The sequence below is a fragment of the Oncorhynchus tshawytscha genome, linkage group LG16 (genome assembly GCF_018296145.1).
Source record: "Oncorhynchus tshawytscha isolate Ot180627B linkage group LG16, Otsh_v2.0, whole genome shotgun sequence".
NCBI lineage: Eukaryota > Metazoa > Chordata > Actinopteri > Salmoniformes > Salmonidae > Oncorhynchus > Oncorhynchus tshawytscha.
In genome coordinates, this window is record NC_056444.1 from 70,798,477 (window position 1) to 70,819,164 (window position 20,688).

General features: G+C 42.7%; 1 protein-coding gene across 3 annotated transcripts in view; it reads left to right on the plus strand.

Moving 5' to 3' along the window:
- The window catches only part of LOC112215224, a 38,639-nt gene extending 21,982 nt beyond the window's left edge, over positions 1–16,657 (plus strand). For 2 of the 3 annotated variants that reach the window (XM_042299564.1, XM_042299565.1), the window contains 8 exons: positions 1,527–1,655; positions 6,168–6,296; positions 8,429–8,649; positions 9,436–9,516; positions 11,697–11,805; positions 11,954–12,006; positions 13,902–14,054; positions 14,562–16,657. In XM_042299564.1, coding sequence (XP_042155498.1) covers positions 1,527–1,655; positions 6,168–6,296; positions 8,429–8,649; positions 9,436–9,516; positions 11,697–11,805; positions 11,954–12,006; positions 13,902–14,054; positions 14,562–14,744 — 1,058 coding nt within the window. In that variant the 3' untranslated portion in view covers positions 14,745–16,657. The remainder of the gene's footprint in view (positions 1–1,526; positions 1,656–6,167; positions 6,297–8,428; positions 8,650–9,435; positions 9,517–11,696; positions 11,806–11,953; positions 12,007–13,901; positions 14,055–14,561) is intronic. The other variant, XM_024374153.2, reaches the window with a different exon arrangement.
- The last annotated feature ends 4,031 nt before the right edge of the window (positions 16,658–20,688 follow it).

A 20,688-nucleotide genomic window follows, 5' to 3' on the forward strand; every position in this document is an offset into this window, starting at 1 on the left:
GGCATGTTTGGTGATTTCTGTATAACAAAAAACAATGCTGGGTCTTTACTGGGGGTTAATTGGAAATAATGTTTGTTTTCCCCAATTTCTGGACGTGGTCGAGGGGAATTCCTTATTATTATGTGAATATCAACTCTTGAGTATCAGTTGATAGAACATTCCAAAATACCACTCAAATGATTGCATAACAATACCAAGCAGCCATTCCGAGTGTACCCATGAGTTTACCAGTCAAATTGCCAGGGTTAGAGTTTCCAAGCACGTTCTATTCATACTATTTCTATGGTTGAAACTTGACTTGCACTGTAAAGTCAGTGACAGTTAGCCATACAAAGATTATTTTTAAATGCGTTTTGCCAAACATTGTTTTGGCACCTTTTAGGGTTATGACCATAGATAAGTATCTGAATACTACATGACATAGGAGTTTACATGTTTCAGCCAGTGCACAGAAAACAGTGGTTATGTTCATGTACTGCACCATATCTCAGTAAACCTGCTTTGACAACTTATACACCCTGAGATAAACACAGTAGTGAGACAATGGGTCGTTGAAGCTGTGTTAGAGAAAAGGATCACGTTAGTCTTTGTGTCAGTGTAACCCAGATGAGCGGTATTAACGCTTGTGTAGCAGGGCCAGTCCTAGCCTGCATTCTGGAACCTTGGTGATAATGAGTTTGGACTCCAGGAATACTGGGCTCTAGAATCCCAGCTCAAACACTGTAGCACATTTGCCCAACCAGTTATCTTTGAAAATGTCCACTCTGGCCCCAATAGCAAGTGAACATCCAATATAGCAAGTGTAGAGTCCAATAACAACATCAAAATATAATAAATATATATCATTGACCCCATTAACTCACATGGATAAAACATTTCTTACAGTTTCACTTGACTGTATCAACATCTAGTCTTCCGTTGCACTACCTGTAGGGCAACCTGATCTGACTTCAGTAATGTGATCTTTCCCAGACGATTGGTGTAGATTCAGGGGTCGTGATTTTGGAGAGCGGGGTTTATTTGTGCAGGCTGTAGAGTGGGCAGTAACACACACTTCAGCCATTAATTATCTAGGGTGACTGAAAAAAACAGGCCGAATTGGTTCATCGTCAGGGGCCCTCCACCCCCGAACCACAGTCACACAAACACACCACCCATGCGCCAAAACTCATCCCACAGATTAGCCTTCTGGATACCTACAGCCTATGGTAAACAGTAATTTACCATAGGCGTGTTTTAGAATATTGTTTACAGAGAGTGCAGAGCTACTGTCTGAAAGGAGAGGAACACTAAATAAAGTTTGAGCGCTCCCTAAGGTGGAAGGGTTAGTACAATTCTGGCTCTAGCCTATGTGAAGCAAAAGCAGTCTTGCATTGTCCGTTTCATTGATTGTTTGACATGCTTTACAATCATTACAGGATATAAAGGCCTTGCACTAACATTGCAGGGTAAGGTTGCATTAAGCTCTAAACAGTGGGGCAGTATCAGGTCTACTGTATTGATTCATTTTTATTTCTCTCTCTCAGATGGAGTTCAAGCAGTTGACCCCACTGATTCCACTGCTGCACCTGATACGGTTATCACAGATGCCCCCAGCTCTGTTGCAGATAATACATCAGTACTCGAAGATGCACCCTCCAACCCTACAGTCAGAAGTAAGACATTAATAACATCCCTGTCCAAAGTCCAGATCAAAGCTGAAGTCAGTAGTTATGATATGGAGGATCAGGAGATGACAACAGGTTGTCATGATTTGAGATTGGCCCTAATTACACAATTACAATTAGTACCTTACATGGCAACTGAATGTAAGGTACAGTATAACAGTAGTACCTTTTCATTAGCCATCGGTCACTCATCTATAAGTGAATTACATCACACCCATTCATAACATTTATAACACCAGCAGACCTATAGTGTTCAGTTCAAACTATCACCCTGCTCTGATGGTTTAGGAGTCCCAGCCCTCACTGACGACACCCAAAGTATTGATCGTCCTTTTCATTTCTATTCTTCCTTTTCTCTCTAGTTTTTAAAATGTTATTTTGAACTATATACTAATTTTGTTGATAAACTGTTGATAAAACCAAACACGACCCACCCCCAACAACAATCTTCCTCCCAAATTACATAAGTATTCAGACCCTTTACTTAGTACCTTGTTGAAGCACAGCATTGACAGGCTTCTTAGGCATGATGCTAAAAGCTTGGCACACCTTTGGGGAGGTTCCCATTCTTCTCTGCATCTCTCAAGCTCTGTCAGGTTGGATGGGGAGGTTCCCATTCTTATCTGCATCTCTCAAGCTCTGTCAGGTTGGATGGGGAGGTTCCCATTCTTATCTGCATCTCTCAAGCTCTGTCAGGTTGGATGGGGAGTTTCCCATTCTTCTCTGCATCTCTCAAGCTCTGTCAGGTTGGATGGGGAGGTTCCCATTCTTCTCTGCATCTCTCAAGCTCTGTCAGGTTGGATGGGGAGGTTCCCATTCTTCTCTGCATCTCTCAAGCTCTGTCAGGTTAGATGGGGAGGTTCCCATTCTTCTCTGCATCTCTCAAGCTCTGTCAGGTTGGATGGGGAGGTTCCCATTGTTATCTGCAGATCCTCTCAAGCTCTGTCAGGTTGGATGGGGAGGTTCCCATTCTTCTCTGCATCTCTCAAGCTCTGTCAGGTTGGATGGGGAGGTTCCCATTCTTATCTGAAAATCCTCTCAAGCTCTGTCAGGTTGGATGGGGAGTGTTGCTGTAATTTAATTTACCACAGGTGGACTCCAATCAAGTTGTAGAAACATAATAAACATAATAACAATGATAATCAATGGAAACAGGATGCATCTGAGCTCAATTTCAAGTCTCATAGCGAAGGGTCTGAATATGTAAATAAGGTATTTCTGTTTTTATTTTTTATATATTTGCAACAGTTTCTTAAAACCTGTTTTTACTTAGTCATTGTGGAGTATTCTGTGTAGATTGATGAGGAAAGTGTTTTATTTAATACATTTTACAATAAGGCTGTAACATAACAACATTTGGAAAAAGTCAAGGGCTCTGAATACTTTCCGAATGCACTGTATATCCTAACATGACCTTGTCGGGTAAAGACTGACTCAAAAGGACTGACAGGGACTCCTCTGTTTCACCACACTCACCATCGGGTTTGCATCGCACCAAACGTTGGGCATTACAAACACCAAGAAACTTAAATTGCTCCACCTTGACGCTACACCATAAATCACTCCTTTCCCTGATTCAACTGCACCCAACTCCTTTCTCCCCCACCCTGAAACAACAATTGGATCCGCCAAAAGGCAAGGATCCACTTTCTCCAAAAATGTCACTCCTTCTGGATCAAACGTATCTTTATCATAACCATGCTCATCAATGTAAAGCTCGTTCTCCGAGCTACTCACAACACCTTCTACCCCTTCCATTTCACTTCCAGAACTCGAACTGGCATCCGGCTCAGTCTGTTTATACCCCAACCAGAAGCCATGGATTACAGGCAACATTTACACAGCGGGACTCTAACCCGGAAGCTTATAAGAAATACCGCTATGCCCTCCGATGAACCATCAAACAGGCAAAGTGTCATTACAAGACTAAGATCGAATCGTACTACACCGGCTCTGACATTCGTCTTATGTGGCAGGGCTTGCTAATTATTACAGACTATAAAGGGAAGCACAGCCGCGAGCTGCCCAGTGAAACGAGCCTACCAAACGAGCTGAATCACTTATATGCTCATTTTGAGGCAAGCAACACTGAGGCATGCATGAGAGCATCAGCTGTTCGGGACGACTGGGTGATCACGCTCTCCGTAGCCGACGTGAGTAAGACCTTTAAGCAGGTCAACATTCACAAGGCTGCAGGGACAGATGGATTACCAGGACGTGTGCTCTGGGCATGTGCTGACCAACTGGCAGATGTCTTCACTAACATTTCAACATGTTCCTGATTGAGTCGGTAATACCAACATGTTTCAAGCAGACCACCATAGTCCCTGTGCCCAAGAACACGAAGGCAACCTGCCTAAATGACTACAGACCCCGTAGCCATAAGGTGCTTTGAAAAGCTGGTAATGGCTCACATCAACACCATTATCCCAGAAACCCTAGACCCACTCCAATTTGCATACCGCCCAAACAGATCCACAGATGATGCAATCTATATTGCACTCCACACTGCCCTTTCCCACCTGGACAAAAGGAACACTTATGTGAGAATGCTGTTCATTGACTACAGCTCAGCATTCAACCCCATAGTACCCTCAAAGCTTATCGCTAAGCTAAGGATCCTGGTACTTAAACACCTCCCTCTGCAACTGGATCCTGGATTTCCTGACGGGCCGCCCCCAGGTGGTGAGGGTAAGTAGCAACACATCTGCCACGATGATCCTCAACACTGGAGCCTCCCAGGGCGGCGTGCTCAGTCCCCTCCTGTACTCCCTGTTCACCCACGACTGCATGGGCAGGCACGACTCCAACACCATCATTAAGTTTGCAGACGACACAACAGTGGTAGGCCTGATCACCGACAACGACGAGACAGCCTACAGGGAGGAGGTCAGAGACCTGGCCGGGTGGTGCCAGAATAACAACCTATCCCTCAACGTAACCAAGTCTAAGGAGATGATTGTGGACTACAGGAAAAGGAGGACCGAGCACGCCCCCCATTCTTATCGACGGGGCTGTAGTGGAGCAGGTTGAGAGCTTCAAGTTCCTTGGTGTCCACATCACCAACAAACTAGAATCGTACAAACACACCAAGACAGTTGTGAAGAGGGCACGACAAAGCATATTCCCCCTCAGGAAACTAAAAAGATTTTGCATGGGTCCTCAGATACTCAAAAGGTTCTACAGCTGCAACCTCAAGAGCATCCTGACCGGTTGCATCACTGCCTGGTACGGCAACTGCTCAGTCTCCGACCGCAAGGCACTACAAAGGGTAGTGTGTATGGCCAAGTACATCACTGGGGCAAAGCTGCCGGCCATCCAGGACGTCTGTACCAGGCGGTGTCAGAGGAAGGCCCTAAAAATTGTCAAAGACCCCAACCACCCCAGTCATAGACTGTTCTCACTACTACCGCATGGCAAGCGGTACCGGAGAGCCAAGTCTAGGACAAAAAGGCTTCTCAACAGTTTTTACCCCCAAGCCATAAGACTCCTGAACAGGTAATCAAATGGCTACCTGGACTATTTGCATTGTGTGCCCCCCCACCCACCCCACCCCTCTTTTACACTGCTGCTACTCTCTGTTTATCATATATATAAACCAAAATCTCTTTTTAGCCTCCTTGAGAGACATGTTAAGCCCTGTGCTCCACGTTCAAATTATCCACATTTTCAGGGCTCTTCTCGCAGGTTCTATTTCCCTATGTGGGAGCATTAGGAACCGTAGGTCAGGATTTTAAACCTGGTTACATGTACATTGAACAACACAGCAGCTTATCGGCATGTTTGGTGATTTCTGTATAACAAAAAAACTATTTTGGTTCTTTTCCACTGGGGATCAATGGGAAAGAATGTTTGTTTCCCCCAATTTCTGGGTGTGGTCGAGGGGAATTCCTTATTATTATGTGAATATCGAATCTTGAGTATCAGTTGATAGAACATTCCAAAATACCATGGAAAGTATTGCATAACAATACCAGGCAGCCATTCCGCGTGTACCCATGAGTTACCCCAGTCAAATTGCCAGGGTTAGAGTTTCCAAGTACATTGGGGCACAGGGTGTCGGTCATAGGGGCCAGGCAGTGTCAACCTGCCCTCCACCCCCGAACCACAGTCACACAAACACACCACCCACGTGTCAAAACTCATCCCACAGATTAGCCTTCTAGATACCTACAGCCGGGCTACAACAGTAATTTACCATAGGCGTGTTTTAGAATATTGTTTACAGAGAGTGCAGAGCTACTGTCTGAAAGGAGAGGAACACTAAATAAAGTTTGAGCGCTCCCTACAGTGGAAGGGTTAGTACAATTCTGGCTCTAGCCTATGTGAAGCAAAAGCAGTCTTGCATTGTCCGTTTCATTGATTGTTTGACATGCTTTACAATCATTACAGGATATAAAGGCCTTGCACTAACATTGCAGGGTAAGGTTGCATTAAGCTCTAAACAGTGGGGCAGTATCAGGTCTACTGTATTGATTCATTTTTATTTCTCTCTCTCAGATGGAGCTCAAACAGTTGACCCCACTGATCCCTCTGCTGCACCTGATACGGTTATCACAGATGCCCCCAGCTCTGTTGCAGATAATACATCAGTACTCGAAGATGCACCCTCCAACCCTACAGTCAGAAGTAAGACATTAATAACATCCCTGTCCAAAGTCCAGATCAAAGCTGAAGTCAGTAGTTATGATATTAAGGATCAGGAGATGACAACAGGTTGTCATGATTTGAGATTGGCCCTAATTACACAATTACAATTAGTACCTTACATGGCAACTGAATGTAAGGTACAGTATAACAGTAGTACCTTTTCATTAGCCATCGGTCACTCATCTATAAGTGAATTACATCACACCCATTCATAACATTTATAACACCAGCAGACCTATAGTGTTCAGTTCAAACTATCACCCTGCTCTGATGGTTTAGGAGTCCCAGCCCTCACTGACGACACCCAAAGTACTGATAGTCCTTTTCATTTCTATTCTTCCTTTTCTCTCTAGTTTTTAAAATGTTATTCTGAACTATATACTAATTATGTTGATAAACTGTTGATAAAACCAAACACGACCCACCCCCAACAACAATCTTCCTCCCAAATTAACTTTAATACACTTGACCATATATATGGTCACTTTCCTTTCACAACTGTCCAGTCTGTATTATTAAGTTGTTCTGTCTGCCTGTCTAGTCTGTTATTATTATACTTCCCTGTCTGCCTGTCTAGTCTGTTATTATTATCCTGTCCTGTCTGCCTGTCCAGTCTCTTATTATTATACTGTCCTGTCTACCTGTCTAGTCTGTTATTATTATACTGTCCTGTCTGCCTGTCTAGTCTGTTATTATGTTGTCCTGTCTGCCTGTCCAGTCTGTTATTATTATTCTGTCCTGTCTGCCTGTCCAGTCTGTTATTATGTTGTCCTGTCTGCCTGTCTAGTCTGTTATTATGTTGTCCCGTCTGCCTGTCCAGTCTGTTATTATTATGTTGTCCTGTCTGCCTGTCCAGTCTGTTATTATTATGTTGTGCTGTCTGCCTGTCCAGTCTGTTATTATGTTGTCCTGTCTGCCTGTCCAGTCTGTTATTATTATACTGTCCTGTCTGCCTGTCCAGTCTGTTATTATGTTGTCCTGTCTGCCTGTCCAGTCTGTTATTATTATACTGTCCTGTCTGCCGGTCCAGTCTGTTATTATTATACTTTCCTATTTGCCTGTCTAGTCTGTTATTATTATACTGTCCTGTCTGCCTGTCCAGTCTGTTATTATTATACTGTCCTGTCTACCTGTCTAGTCTGTTATTATACTGTCCTGTCTGCCTGTCTAGTCTGTTATTGTGTTGTCCTGTCTGCCTGTCCAGTCTGTTATTATTATACTGTCCTGTCTGCCTGTCCAGTATGTTATTATGTTGTCCTGTGTGCCTGTCTAGTCTGTTATTATGTTGTCCTGTCTGCCTGTCCAGTCTGTTATTATTATACTGTCATGTCTGCCTGTCCAGTCTGTTATTATGTTGTCCTGTCTGCCTGTCCAGTCTGTTATTATGTTGTCCTCTCTGCCTGTCTAGTCTGTTATTATGTTGTCCCGTCTGCCTGTCCAGTCTGTTATTATTATGTTGTCCTGTCTACCTGTCTAGTCTGTTATTATTATACTGTCCTGTCTGCCTGTCCAGTCTGTTATTATTATGTTGTGCTGTCTGCCTGTCCAGTCTGTTATTATTATGTTGTCCTGTCTGCCTGTCCAGTCTGTTATTACTATGTTGTCCTGTCTGCCTGTCCAGTCTGTTATTATTATGTTGTGCTGTCTGCATGTCCAGTCTGTTGTTATTATTATGTTGTCCTGTCTGCCTGTCCAGTCTGTTATTATTATGTTGTCTTGTCTGCCTGTCCAGTCTGTTATTATTATGTTGTCCTGTCTGCCTGTCCAGTCTGTTATTATTATGTTGTCTTGTCTGCCTGTCCAGTCTGTTATTATTATGTTGTCCTGTCTGCCTGTCCAGTCTGTTATTATTATGTTGTCCTGTCTGCCTGTCCAGTCTGTTATTATTATGTTGTCCTGTCTGCCTGTACGTCTCTACCAGTATCTGTTGCATGTTTCTTCTTCACTTCTATTGACATACATCAGGTTAGGATAGGGGGTGGGATTGGGAGGATTCATGAAGGGGACTGGGTAGCCTATTCGGAGCAGCTTCACTTGTGTATAAAATATGTTTTCAATGTAAACATTTTTTCATGGTATTTATGCCACCGCAACCACTCAATCCCCCGTAGACGACACGGCCACTACCGTCGCCGACGCCACAGTCTACGACACTACTGGGGCCAGTGCTCCTGGATCAGACCAGGACACTGCCTTCTCCTCCATGGTGCCAACCAGTGACTTCTTAGCAGGAGGTGAAACTTCTGCAACCACGGCTGGACCTGGTGTAGACACACAGGGCACTGAAGCAACTGATGCACTGGTTGTACCCAAGACACAGGTTCTTGTGAATGTGAGTAATACCTAACTAATGGGGAATGTCTACAATATATTTAGATGCTGTATCATAATGAAATTCTGAAAGACAGTTCAGCACAATGATGTATATGTATATTTATCTCACATAATATCATTTAAAAGTATGCATTAAGGTGTCTGTAATATAATAAATGTGTCAAAAACAAATGTATTCATTTCTATAGCTTCCAAAATATTTTTTTACAATGGTGGGGGAGTGCCATAATGGAGGCGCGGTGGCTTCAAAACAGTGCACCCTGTCAGTCATCTAGTGTATACACTGAGTGTACAAAACATTAGGAACACCTGCTCTTTCCATGACATAGACTATCTAGGTGAAAACTATTATCCCTTATTGATGTCACTAGTTAACTTCAATCAGTGTAGATGAAGGGGTTAAAGAAGGATTTTCAAGCCTTGAGAAGGATTGTCTATGTGCGCCATTGAGGGTGAATGGGCAAGACAAATGATTTAAGTGCCTTTGAACAGGGTATGGTAGTAGGTTCTAGACACACCGGTTTGAGTGTGTCAAGAACTGCAACACTGCTGTTTTTTTTAACGCTCAACAGTTTCCTGTGTGTGTCAAGAATGGTCCACCACCCAAAGGACCTCCAGCCAACTTGGCACAATTGTAGGACTGCAAATTAACTTCAAATTCCCCATATCATAACTCATTGTAGAGGGAATGTAACAGATTGTGATTGAATGGAGAGACGAATTTACAGAATCTGATGATGTCAACACTTGAGTTGAAAGCTTTATGCCGTCTCTGTCTCTGCAGCCCAATGTTGAGTGTGTGGACAAGGAGGCAGTGAAGGACAAGGATGCAGTCAAGGTGGAGCTTTCTTCAGAAACCAGCTGTGTGAGTAGCAACATGTTTTATTGTCATTATGAAATGTCTCCTTATGGATGTTTCCCATGCCGTATTAGCATTTGTGCTCTACCACCCCACCTAGCTCTCGTCTATCATAAAACAGAACAATACAGTCTAAACCGCATACAAGGGTATCTCTGGTACAGTTGCCCTCCCCCAGCCTCTACCACGGTGTGTATTGTACTACATTCTGTTTCCAACCACAGCCCTTGCAGAGATATCAGCCTGTACCAGCCAACTGCCTGGGAGACGAACAGAGACAGACAGGAAGCCCCTTACCCTTCAGCCCTGGTGCCACGTTTCATATGCCCTGGCCCTTATCTGGCTCCCAGCGCCTTGGCCTGGGAGGAAGTCTCTGTCTCATTCCACTTCATATGTTTAAGATGAATATGTTCCAAATAGCTTGTTGGAAATATGGGGCCTGATAAAGGCAGATCTGTTTTCAGACATTCTTTAACCGTTCTAAATCATCCGTCCGTCTGTCGTCACAGAAGACAAACGGGGAGGAGGACAGTGTTTCCTCCCTGGGCGTCTCTGTGTGCTCCAGGGGCCACGGTCAATGGAAGAATAGCAGGGTGTGTAAAGTGGAACTGGTGTAGTGAAACCCTCAGTGTGAGATGGAATGAAACACCATGGTAGTGTTGACTGATGACATGATAATTCCATGAAGACATGTACCCATGTACAAAAACAAACACCTTATCAGAACAATAAGGGATTGACGTGTGGGTCTAGCCTGCTAATCCTAGCATGAATTCAACCAGAGAAATTGGCTTGGGGACCAGGTCTGAAACAAGTGAAAAAAGACAAGCGTTCACAGAGAGTGGGTGAGCTGCTGGGAAGCCTTGATAAGACAAGAGTAGTGTCTATCTATCACCTTCTATCCATGGAGCCGTTCCCATGAACCGAGATCCACTCCAAAGTCGTGGAAAATCTCTCAATGAGAAAAGTCCTGGAATGTTCTCTAAAAAACATCCCTGTAAATTCCCATGAGAAACGTTGTCCCCTTTTCTGAGGTTTCAGTCAACACTATAAATGGCAGCAGCTAATAATAACATAATGACTATAAAGAACACACACACCAGTCTCACTCAAGGCCTTAGATGTCAATCACAAACGGCAATCTGGTAGAGCCACTTCTATCTAAATGAAAATAAATAGAAAAGCAGACATCGTGTTGTGGTTGCCAATAGTGAGACTGAGGTCATCCCTGAGAGAGGCCCACTGTGACGAAAATTACAGGTCCTGAGCGTAGCTTAAATGAGTCACTGGTGGAGCAGGGAGAGAGAGAGGGGCGGGGGGAACAGGAGGCAGAGAGAGGAAGACGAGAAGGAGACTGGATACTAAACACAAATTAGCTTTGTACTGTAGGGTAGAGTAGTAGGGATGGGGAGCTGATGTGGGCTGTGCAGGGTTCCTTCCTTCCTACCCATAGGATAGCTCAGTGTTATGGGGAGACCAGGCTGTAGCTGTAGATGTGGAACTCCTGACTGAGGATGCTGTGTTTGCACATAGCGGCCTATGGGGAAGAGAAGCGCTGTCTGGATCGCATTACACAGAGTGGGGAGTGAGAGTTCCCATCCCAAGGCCCTTGTGCAATGTGATGATATCATAGTTCAAAACCAAGGTGGTAGAGAGAGAGAGATGGGGTGTGGTCGCTGATTTCGTCGTTTTCCATCCGACGCTATGCATCTTCCATTACGCAAACACAATGGCATATGGCGTGGTGAACACACTGACTCACACACTCAGCTGGACAGATTCACACGCACACCCACATAACATTTAACACTGCAAGTCTACTGTGAAGCATCTGAGAGGCATTAGCTCTACAGAGGAAGGGAGAGAACGCTGAGAAAGAGAGCAGAGTGTATGTTTGTGGCCGGCTCAAACCATGACCGTCATTGTGTGTTTGGTGTGGTGAAGTTAAGATGAGGATAGACATGCTCCCTGCGTAGGAGAACCACAACAGTCGGCGCAGCCTAGTCCCATTGGGTCACTGGAACAGGGCGTGCCAAAATACTCAGGGGACCTCTGGCTTTCTGTGAGAATAAACAGATCAGTGTCATCATCAAGGTGATGTGGTTTTAACACATAAATCATTGTGTTTATAGTTGAGAATTGAGCATAACAATATATGATTGTTAAACTGACATGCTTTCCCATAGTTGGAGACCAAGAGAATCTTGGAGGATTCAGCCTGGTGCACAGGGGACTGCAACCTTCAAGTGTTCCAGGAAGAGAACTCTAACACATATCTTTTGACACGCGCTGATGGTAGGTTTCCCTGTATTGCCTCATAATAATGATAATCAAAACAATATGTTACAGTAATGCGTTTCTTTGAACACTATAGTATTCTAATCTAGACAATCTGAATATTGTATACGATATTTTTCTCACTCCCATTGGTCCCTCCTTACAGGTGGTGTCAAAGAATTGTCAGAGAGCCTGGTCAGTGAAGGCATCAAGGACCAGGTATGTCCACTACAACATACTCATACTTATGGGAGCAGAAAACTAGGCGTTTTTTCTTCTTATTCCCGGTCACTTTTAACAACTATAGCTACTCATCCCCATAGCGATAGATGGAAGGGAAAATGTATTCATGCACATGCTATCTTGTATGTACACAACTCTAAATGGACTGCGACACAGGTACCATGATAGTTTTATAAGAGGGAGATATGGACAATGTAGGGAACCAACCAGGCAGTGGAATGCTATGCAGGGCCCCACATACAAATCACAATATGGTTTAATAGAAATAACAAACTGGCTTGGCATAAAGCCAGGTAGTGAACTAACCATGACTTGAACAGTCCCCACGCATCAGAGTGAGGAATCAAATCAAATCAAATTTATTTATATAGCCCTTCGTACATCAGCTGATATCTCAAAGTGCTGTACAGAAACCCAGCCTAAAACCCCAAACAGCAAGCAATGCAGGTGTAGAAGCACGGTTGCTAGGAAAAACTCCCTAGAAAGGCCAAAACCTAGGAAGAAACCTAGAGAGGAACCAGGCTATGTGGGGTGGCCAGTCCTCTTCTGGCTGTGCCAGGTGGAGATTATAACAGAACATGGCCAAGATGTTCAAATGTTCATAAATGACCAGCATCGTCGAATAATAATAAGGCAGAACAGTTGAAACTGGAGCAGCAGCACAGTCAGGTGGACTGGGGACAGCAAGGAGTCATCATGTCAGGTAGTCCTGGGGCACGGTCCTAGGGCTCAGGTCCTCCGAGAGAGAGAAAGAAAGAGAGAATTAGAGAGAGCATATGTGGGGTGGCCAGTCCACTTCTGGCTGTGCCGGGTGGAGATTATAGCGATCCATAGCGAATTCATAGCGATCCTATTATATTACTAGAGGGGCTATGTCATAAACCCTCAAAGTTCCATAATGGGGACAAAATGGCAGCCATCTTGGTCAGGGAGAAATCAAAAACCAGTCTAATTGGAATAAATGGCAGTACAGGCATAGGTGATGCATTTCCTGCTTTAACATATGCAGGAAAATAAAAGTAGGCACGTGATGCATTGGCAATTGTAATGGAATTATAGTCAACCTAAAATATTTTTTATTTATTTATAAATACAGGTTGTATGGGTTTTATAAACATTTTATGTATAAATAGCCTCTACAATGTATGTAAAAGACCAAAAATGTCTCAGATCTTCTTTTCTTTTAAAGCTGAGTGCTATTATGTGATACAATATCAGTACTTGATGCATTTACAACTTGTATAAGTCCTATCATCAACTAATTTTAGCCAGTGTGTGGCTGTGGCTTGACTGCATTGTTTGAATGGAATGTTTTCATATTGTTCATTTGAAAAATGTACGGAATCATTCCTCTAAAACTGTCTGGCTAGCTGGCTAACACGCATAAAGTGCAGATTCATTCTTCACATTCATTGTTTTACATAAAATCTTATCACAGCACTGGCAAACCATGATTGACCAACTCCCTGACCAAAATGGCTGATCTTTGGACCATCATAAGAAGGTTCCATCTCATTCTAGTATTCTAATTCCTAATTCTATAGAGGAATCTCCCATAGCTTCCCAGAGTCCTCTCCATAGATACAGCTAGTGTGGCATGGCTTAACCCCTAGTAAAGAAATCCTACAGGATTCCAATTTTAAATATCCAATAGAAAATCCAATCAGATTTTGGAACCAGTCCCATTGGACTCCTACAGGATTCTATCCTAGAGAATAAATAAAGATTTTTTAAATTGTAATCCTATATCAAGCATTCTCTCAACCAGCTTCATGAGGTGTGTGTGTCGTGTGTGTGTGTGTGTGTGTGTGTGTGTGTGTGTGTGTGTGTGTGTGTGTGTGTGTGTGTGTGTGTGTGTGTGTGTGTGTGTGCTGGGTGTGGTGGAGGCAGCTCTTCAGTGGGGAACACACACTCCCATTGTGCTGGTGCCCCTGATCATTACTGGCCTGCTGCTGGCAGCTGCCATCATCGGATGCTACTATATGAAGAACTACCGTGGACACAACACCAAGGGCATGAGGCTGGTCAGTTCACCTTCTATCTCTGACTACACTGGCTGACCATTGTTTTGGTTGACTGTACCTCTAGGCCTCTAGGTGTATGTATTACTGTAGAGCTATAAGCATGTTTTTTAGATCTCATATGTGTATGACTTTAGCTTGTAATTCATTGGTTGTATACTACATTATCATACATTTTAGCACCACTGGTTGACCTTAAGCATAGGCCAACTGTGCCGTGGAGCAATGTAATGAGATGAGGAGTGTGTGTTTGGTGTGTGTGTCTGTGTACATGTGTGCATGTATGCATACAACTGTTTCATCTCCTGGTCAAAAAGATACAGCTACTTTTCTCTAAGACCAGTCAGTAGCGATGTCACATGATAAAGACCCTCCACCGGGTATGTGCCAACAAAGACAGTGCTGCTAGTGGAGGAAAGACATCCATAATGTTTGTTTATAATTGACGAGCAGCCTGTTGATGTTGACTGTGTGTGTATGGTGTGTGTTTGTGTATGTGTGTGTGTGCAGGCTGAGGAGGCGTACCCAGTCGATGAGGAGAACCACGGAAACACCCTGGTGTCTGTTGCCCCTCTCAACCCCCCTGAGATCCTGGAGAAGCCTGCTAACGGGGACTCCCAAGAGGCCGCCAAGACCTATCCCCCTCCCACCAACGGCCACTCCACCACCAAGACGGCAGACACAGAGCTTTGAAGACCCCCTAGAACACCTGGAAAAGAATGGATCAGATCCCACACCCCTCCTCCAACACCAACCCTTCCCCCCCAGAACATCCCAGAGGCCCCATCCTACCACGGACATTAGGGACTAGAACTACCCCTCTTAACCCTCACATAAACACTCCTTCAGACTCTCTGTGTGCCCCACTTTGGCTACATGCCTCAAAAATTAAAATGGAGGGACAACCCCATGGTAAAGTAACCATAAGACTACAATGAACAGGTGTTGATGATAATGTGAATGATGATGATGATGCCGAGGGCTGTGTCCCTGTCCCTGGGTTGCTGACGTCATACAGGGCTGGAGACTGGGCCAGGGTTAGTACTGGGTGGTGGGGAGGGAGGGTTTTGTGTTGTCAATCACCAGTGGCTCTAAGACTGCAGCTTGGGTCACATCAACCATGTAGTCATTTTCAATGCCCAGGAGGGGCCCTGCCTTCACATGTCATCAGGTTTAAAGCTTCCTGACATAAATCCTTTAACCATAAATTAAAGCACCGCATCACTACCACTCAAATTGGTCCTCAGTTGATCATAAAAAGGAGAAAATAACATAACACATTCTTGAATCTGTTTACAAACTTATCAGAGTGGAAGCTGAGCTAGTTTGGTTATGTTTGTGTTATTGTGTTCTGTGTGTGCGTGTGCATGTAAGGAGTGTTGCTGTGCGTGTAAAAGCAGTGTGTGTTTGTGCTTGTTTTCTGTGTGTACAGGCGGATGTGTGTTGGCATGTGAGTGTGTGTGTCTGTGCGAGAATGTACATGTGTGTCACCCCAAAAAATGTAGAATACAATTGATTAAAATAAGCAGACAAGGTGATTGCTTGGGGAGATAGGTCCCTAGTAGTGACCTGGAGAGGGGTCTTCTTTTGGTGCTTAATCTCACTGTATCAATCTGTAGGAGACGAAGCAGGAAGGAATTCTCCCCTTCATTACTGCAAGTTAAACCCAGATAAGCCAATGGCCTGATAGAAGTTAGAAAAACTAGATCCACACAGTGTCACAATGGTGACTGCTGAAAACGATACCAGACTTATGTGTGTCTGGTCTGGGACACAGTGTTGTGTATATAAAGAGGTCAGGTGTGCCAATCCTTTTAAATAAGTCAGTATTATTCTCTTTTTAATACCTTTGTAACAGTATATAATTAGACACTGAATACATACAGTATTGTACGGAACAATGTTATATAATATGATGTTTCTGTTTTGTCTTGTGTTTTTGTGTTTTTCCACACTTGCTTTGTTCTAAGCCAAAGAAATCCTTTTCACCAGCTTGCCATGCGGAGATACTGTATACTGTAGAAGGAGGAGGAGTGAACATATGGAGAAACTACTTGCTGCTTTTTGTGACATCAAGGTAGTGTTTGGGTCTCTTTTAGTGTGTGTTATACGTCTTGTTAGCCTAGTTGCCCAAATATATGTTGTTCAAAGCTTGGCAATACTACATTTTTGCAGAACGGCATTCTTAACAACCCAGCCCAATCTATTGTTAAAGTACACTGTATACACAGCAGGGTGACTTCTTGTTTACAAATATCTACAAGCTGAGAGTCGTTCCGCTGGGTATGATGAAGTCATATTGCTGACCTTTTAAATCAGGAACTAAGGGGAATGTCACAATTTCCATTATACATAACATTACAACACTATGTTATTTTTAATAAATTCAGCAAAACAGTGAGTACTGCTGGTTATCTAACTGGAAGAAATTGCCGTTTTAGAGAACATTTCAGCGCATAACCTTGCTTTCAGTTCTATTTTTAATTCATTTTCTGTATTTTTGTACATTCCCGAATGACTGTTTTAATTCTACTAGCATCCTAAAGTTCACCATAAGAATACATTTTGGAAATAAAGTACTTTAAAAAAAAATCATGACATTTTCATCTAATTTCCTGTCATGTTCGTTGTCAAGGAAATGACCCGACCAAGGTGCAGCGTGGTAAGCGTACATTCTTTTATTTTAAATGTCGCCAACAAAACAGTAAACAACCAAACGAAGCTCTGTAAGGCTATACATGCCACACACTTGACAACAATCCACAAATGAGAAAAGGAAAAAAGGCTGCCTAAGTATGATTCCCAATCAGATACAACGATAGACAGCTGTCCCTGATTGAGAATCATACCCGGCCAAAAACAAAGAACCAGAAAACATAGACTTTCCCACCCGAGTCACACCCTGACCAAACAAAAATAGAGAATAAAAGGATCTCTACGGTCAGGGCGTGACATTTCCTGTGTAAAGAAAAGTTGTAGCCCTCTCAATAACTTAATTAGATACCTCTCTCTTTACTTCACTCAGTCCTATCTGCTGTGTTGGAGGGAATATATACAGGCAAGGTTTTGGCAGGGGGAAATGTGTTAAAGCTCAACTGCATACATGCATGCACACACACACCGTGGTATCCCATGCAGCCCATAAGGTCACACAGCTGGTTTGCATAAGCAGTAGTTATGACATCACTTCACACAGTTTTGTCTTTCAGTGTTTGGGTGGGGCAAAGAAAACATCCCTCACACAGCTGTCTCTCTGTGTTGATCAGTACTGATCATGTTTTGTGATATCCAGGTGTCAGGCAGGTTAAGATTTGATAGAGAAACGGACAAGGTTATAATTTGCACTCTCTTTATAGACAATTTGTTAGATGAGAGTGCAAGGTATTTCTCAGACAATCGTGAAATCTGCATGCCCAAGCTATATTCAGCCCTTATTTTTGGATCTTTTTCTGTCACTTCATCTAGTAGACTGTTGGATAGCTGCCACCATCTCCGTATAATCACAAGACACCAATGTGACCCCACAGCCCCATAAGAAAATATTAATCCAAGGCCGTTAATTAAATCTGCAATATTAATGTGCCCTCAGACAAAGAGCCACAATGTGTCCCAGAGGCTAGACTAGAGCGACGTCATGCCTGGGGTCAGTCTACAACAATTCTTACTTTAAACAGATACAGTTGAAGTCGGAAGAGTACATACACCTTAGACAAATACATTTAAACTCAGTTTTTTACAATTCCTGACAATTAATCCTGTCTTAGGTCAGTTAGGATCACCACTTTATTTTAAGAACGTGAAATGTCAGAACAATAGTTGAGAGAATGATTTATTTCAGCTTTTGTTTCTTTCATCGCATTCCCAGTGGTCAGAAGTTTACATACACTCAATTAGTATTTGGTAGCATTGCCTTTAAATTGTTTAACTTGCGTCAAACGTTTCGGGTAGCCTTCCACAAGCTTCTCACAATAAGTTGGGTGAATTTTGTCCCATTCCTCCTGACAGAGCTGGTGTAAATGAGTCAGGTTTGAAGGCCTCCTTGCTTGCACATACTTTTTCAGTTGTCCATTAAAATAACATCAAATTGATCAGAAATACAGTGTAGACATTGTTAATGTTGTAAATGACTATTGTAGCTGGAAAGGGCAGATTTTTTTATGGAATATCTACGTAGGCGCACAGAGGCCCGTTATCAGCAACCATCACTCCTGTGTTCCAATGGCATGTTTTGTTAGCTAATCCAAGTTTATAATTTTAAAAGGCTAATTGATCATTACAAAACCATTTTGCAATTATGTTAGCACAGCTAAAAAATGTTGTCCTGATTAAAGAAGCAATACATCTGGGCATCTTTAGACGAGTTGAATATCTGGAGCATCAGCATTTGTGGGTTCGATTACAAAATGGCCAGAAACAAATAACGTTCTTCTGAAATTTGTCATTCTATTCTTGTTCTGAGAAATGAAGGCTATTCCATGCAAGAAATTGCCAAGAAACTGAAGATCTGGTACAACGCGTGTACTACTCCCTTCAAATAACAGCGCAAACTGGCTCTAACAAGAATAGAATTGAGTGGCAGGCCCCAGTGCACAACTGAGCAAGAGGACAAGTACATTAGAGTGTCTAGTTTGAGAAACAGACGCATCACAAGTCCTCAACAGCTTCGTTAAATAGTATTCTCAAAACACCAGTCTCAACGTCAACAGTGAAGAGGCGACTCCTAGATGCTGGCCTTCTAGGCAGAGTTGCAAAGAAAAAGCCATATCTCAGACTGGCCAATAAAAATAAAAGATTAAGATGGGCAAAAGAACACAGACACTGGACAGAGGTAGATTGGATAAAAGTGTTATGGACAGACTAATCTAAATTTGAGGTGTTTGGATCACAAAGAAGAACATTCTTGAGATGCAGAAAAAATGAAAAGATGCTGGAGGAGTGCTTGATGCCATCTGTCAAGCATGGTGGAGGCAATGTGATGGTCTGGAGGTGCTTTGGTGGTGGTAAAGTGGGAGATTTGTACAGGGTAAAAGGGATCTTGAAGAAGGAAGCCTATCCCTCCATTTTGCAACACCATGCCATACCCTGTGGACGGCGCTTAATTGGAGCCAATTTCCTCCTACAACAGGACAATGACCCAAAGCACAGCTCCAAACTATGCAATAACTATTTAGGGAAGAAGCAGTCATTCTGTCTATAATGGAGTGGCCAGCACAGTCACCCTATTGAGCTGTTGTGAGAGCAGCTGACCATATGGTACGTAAGAAGTGCCCATCAAGCCAATCCAACTTGTAGGAGGTGCTTCAGGAAGCATGGGGTGAATTATTATTTCAATTAATAATCATTATTTGTAAACTTGTCAACGTCTTGACTATATTTCCTATTCATTTTGTATCTCATTTCATGTATGTTTTCATTGAAAACAACGACATTTCTAAGTGACACCAAACTTTTGAACGGTAGTGTATAATGCGTGAAAATCAATGGACTATTATATTAAACCAATGGACTATTATATTAAACCAATGGACTATTATATTAAACCAATGGACTATTATATTAAACCTAAAACAAATATGCTATGAATGTCATAAAATGGCCTTATTTGGAAATTGTGGAACATTATGCAACATTGTGGGAATGTTCTGTGCAATCTTCGTGAATATCACAAAATGTTCTTGCAACATTAAGGGAATGTCCTGTGCAATGTCGTCATATTTGGTGTTTTGGTAACCTATCTCTTGCAATGTATCCACACAGTTCCCAAAACCTAATTACATGTTCTTGGAACCGTTGAAAATTCAGAAAGGCTGTTCTGTCAACATTCTTGTAACATCAAAGGAATGTTTTTAGCACCCTGATAGAAACATTATCTGAATGTCAGCACAACTGGACAGCTTTAGTGTTTTGGGAACCTGTCTCTTTTCATATCCCCACAATGTTCCCACAACCGAAAAAAAACATTCTGGGAACCTTTAAAGAACATACTAAATGTGTTCCAGGAACGTTCTTGCAACATCAGGTGAATGTTTTTTGCACCCTGAAAGAAACGTTGTAGAATCCTCCGCACAACTGGACAGTTTTTGTGTTTTGGGAACATATCTTTTGTGATGTCCCCACAATGTTCCCACCAGACTGTTCCCACAACCTAATGAAACATTCTGGGAACCTTTCAACAAAAGACAAAATGTGTTCTGGTTATGTTCTTGTAACATCAGGTGAATGTTTTTTGCACCCTGAAAGAAACATTTTATAATCATCTGCACAACTGGACAGTTTTTGTGTGTTTTGGGAACATTTATTTTGTGACGTCCCCAAAATGTTCAAGCCAGACTGTTCCCACAACCTAATGGAACATTCTGAGAACCTTTACAGAACATACAAAATGTGTTCAGGGAACATTCTTACAACATCAGACAAATGTTTAATACAAACATTGTACAATCATCAGCGTGACTGGACAGTTGTGTTCTGGGAACTTTCACAGAACCAATTTTGGTTTTCTGGAATAACATTACTGGTACATTGTGTTATTACATTACCTGGAATCCTAATGAGAACGTTTGGGGAATGTTCTGTGGTGGTTGTTACACATGTACTGCACTGAATTTTAATGAATGTTAGGAGAAGTTTCCAAGGA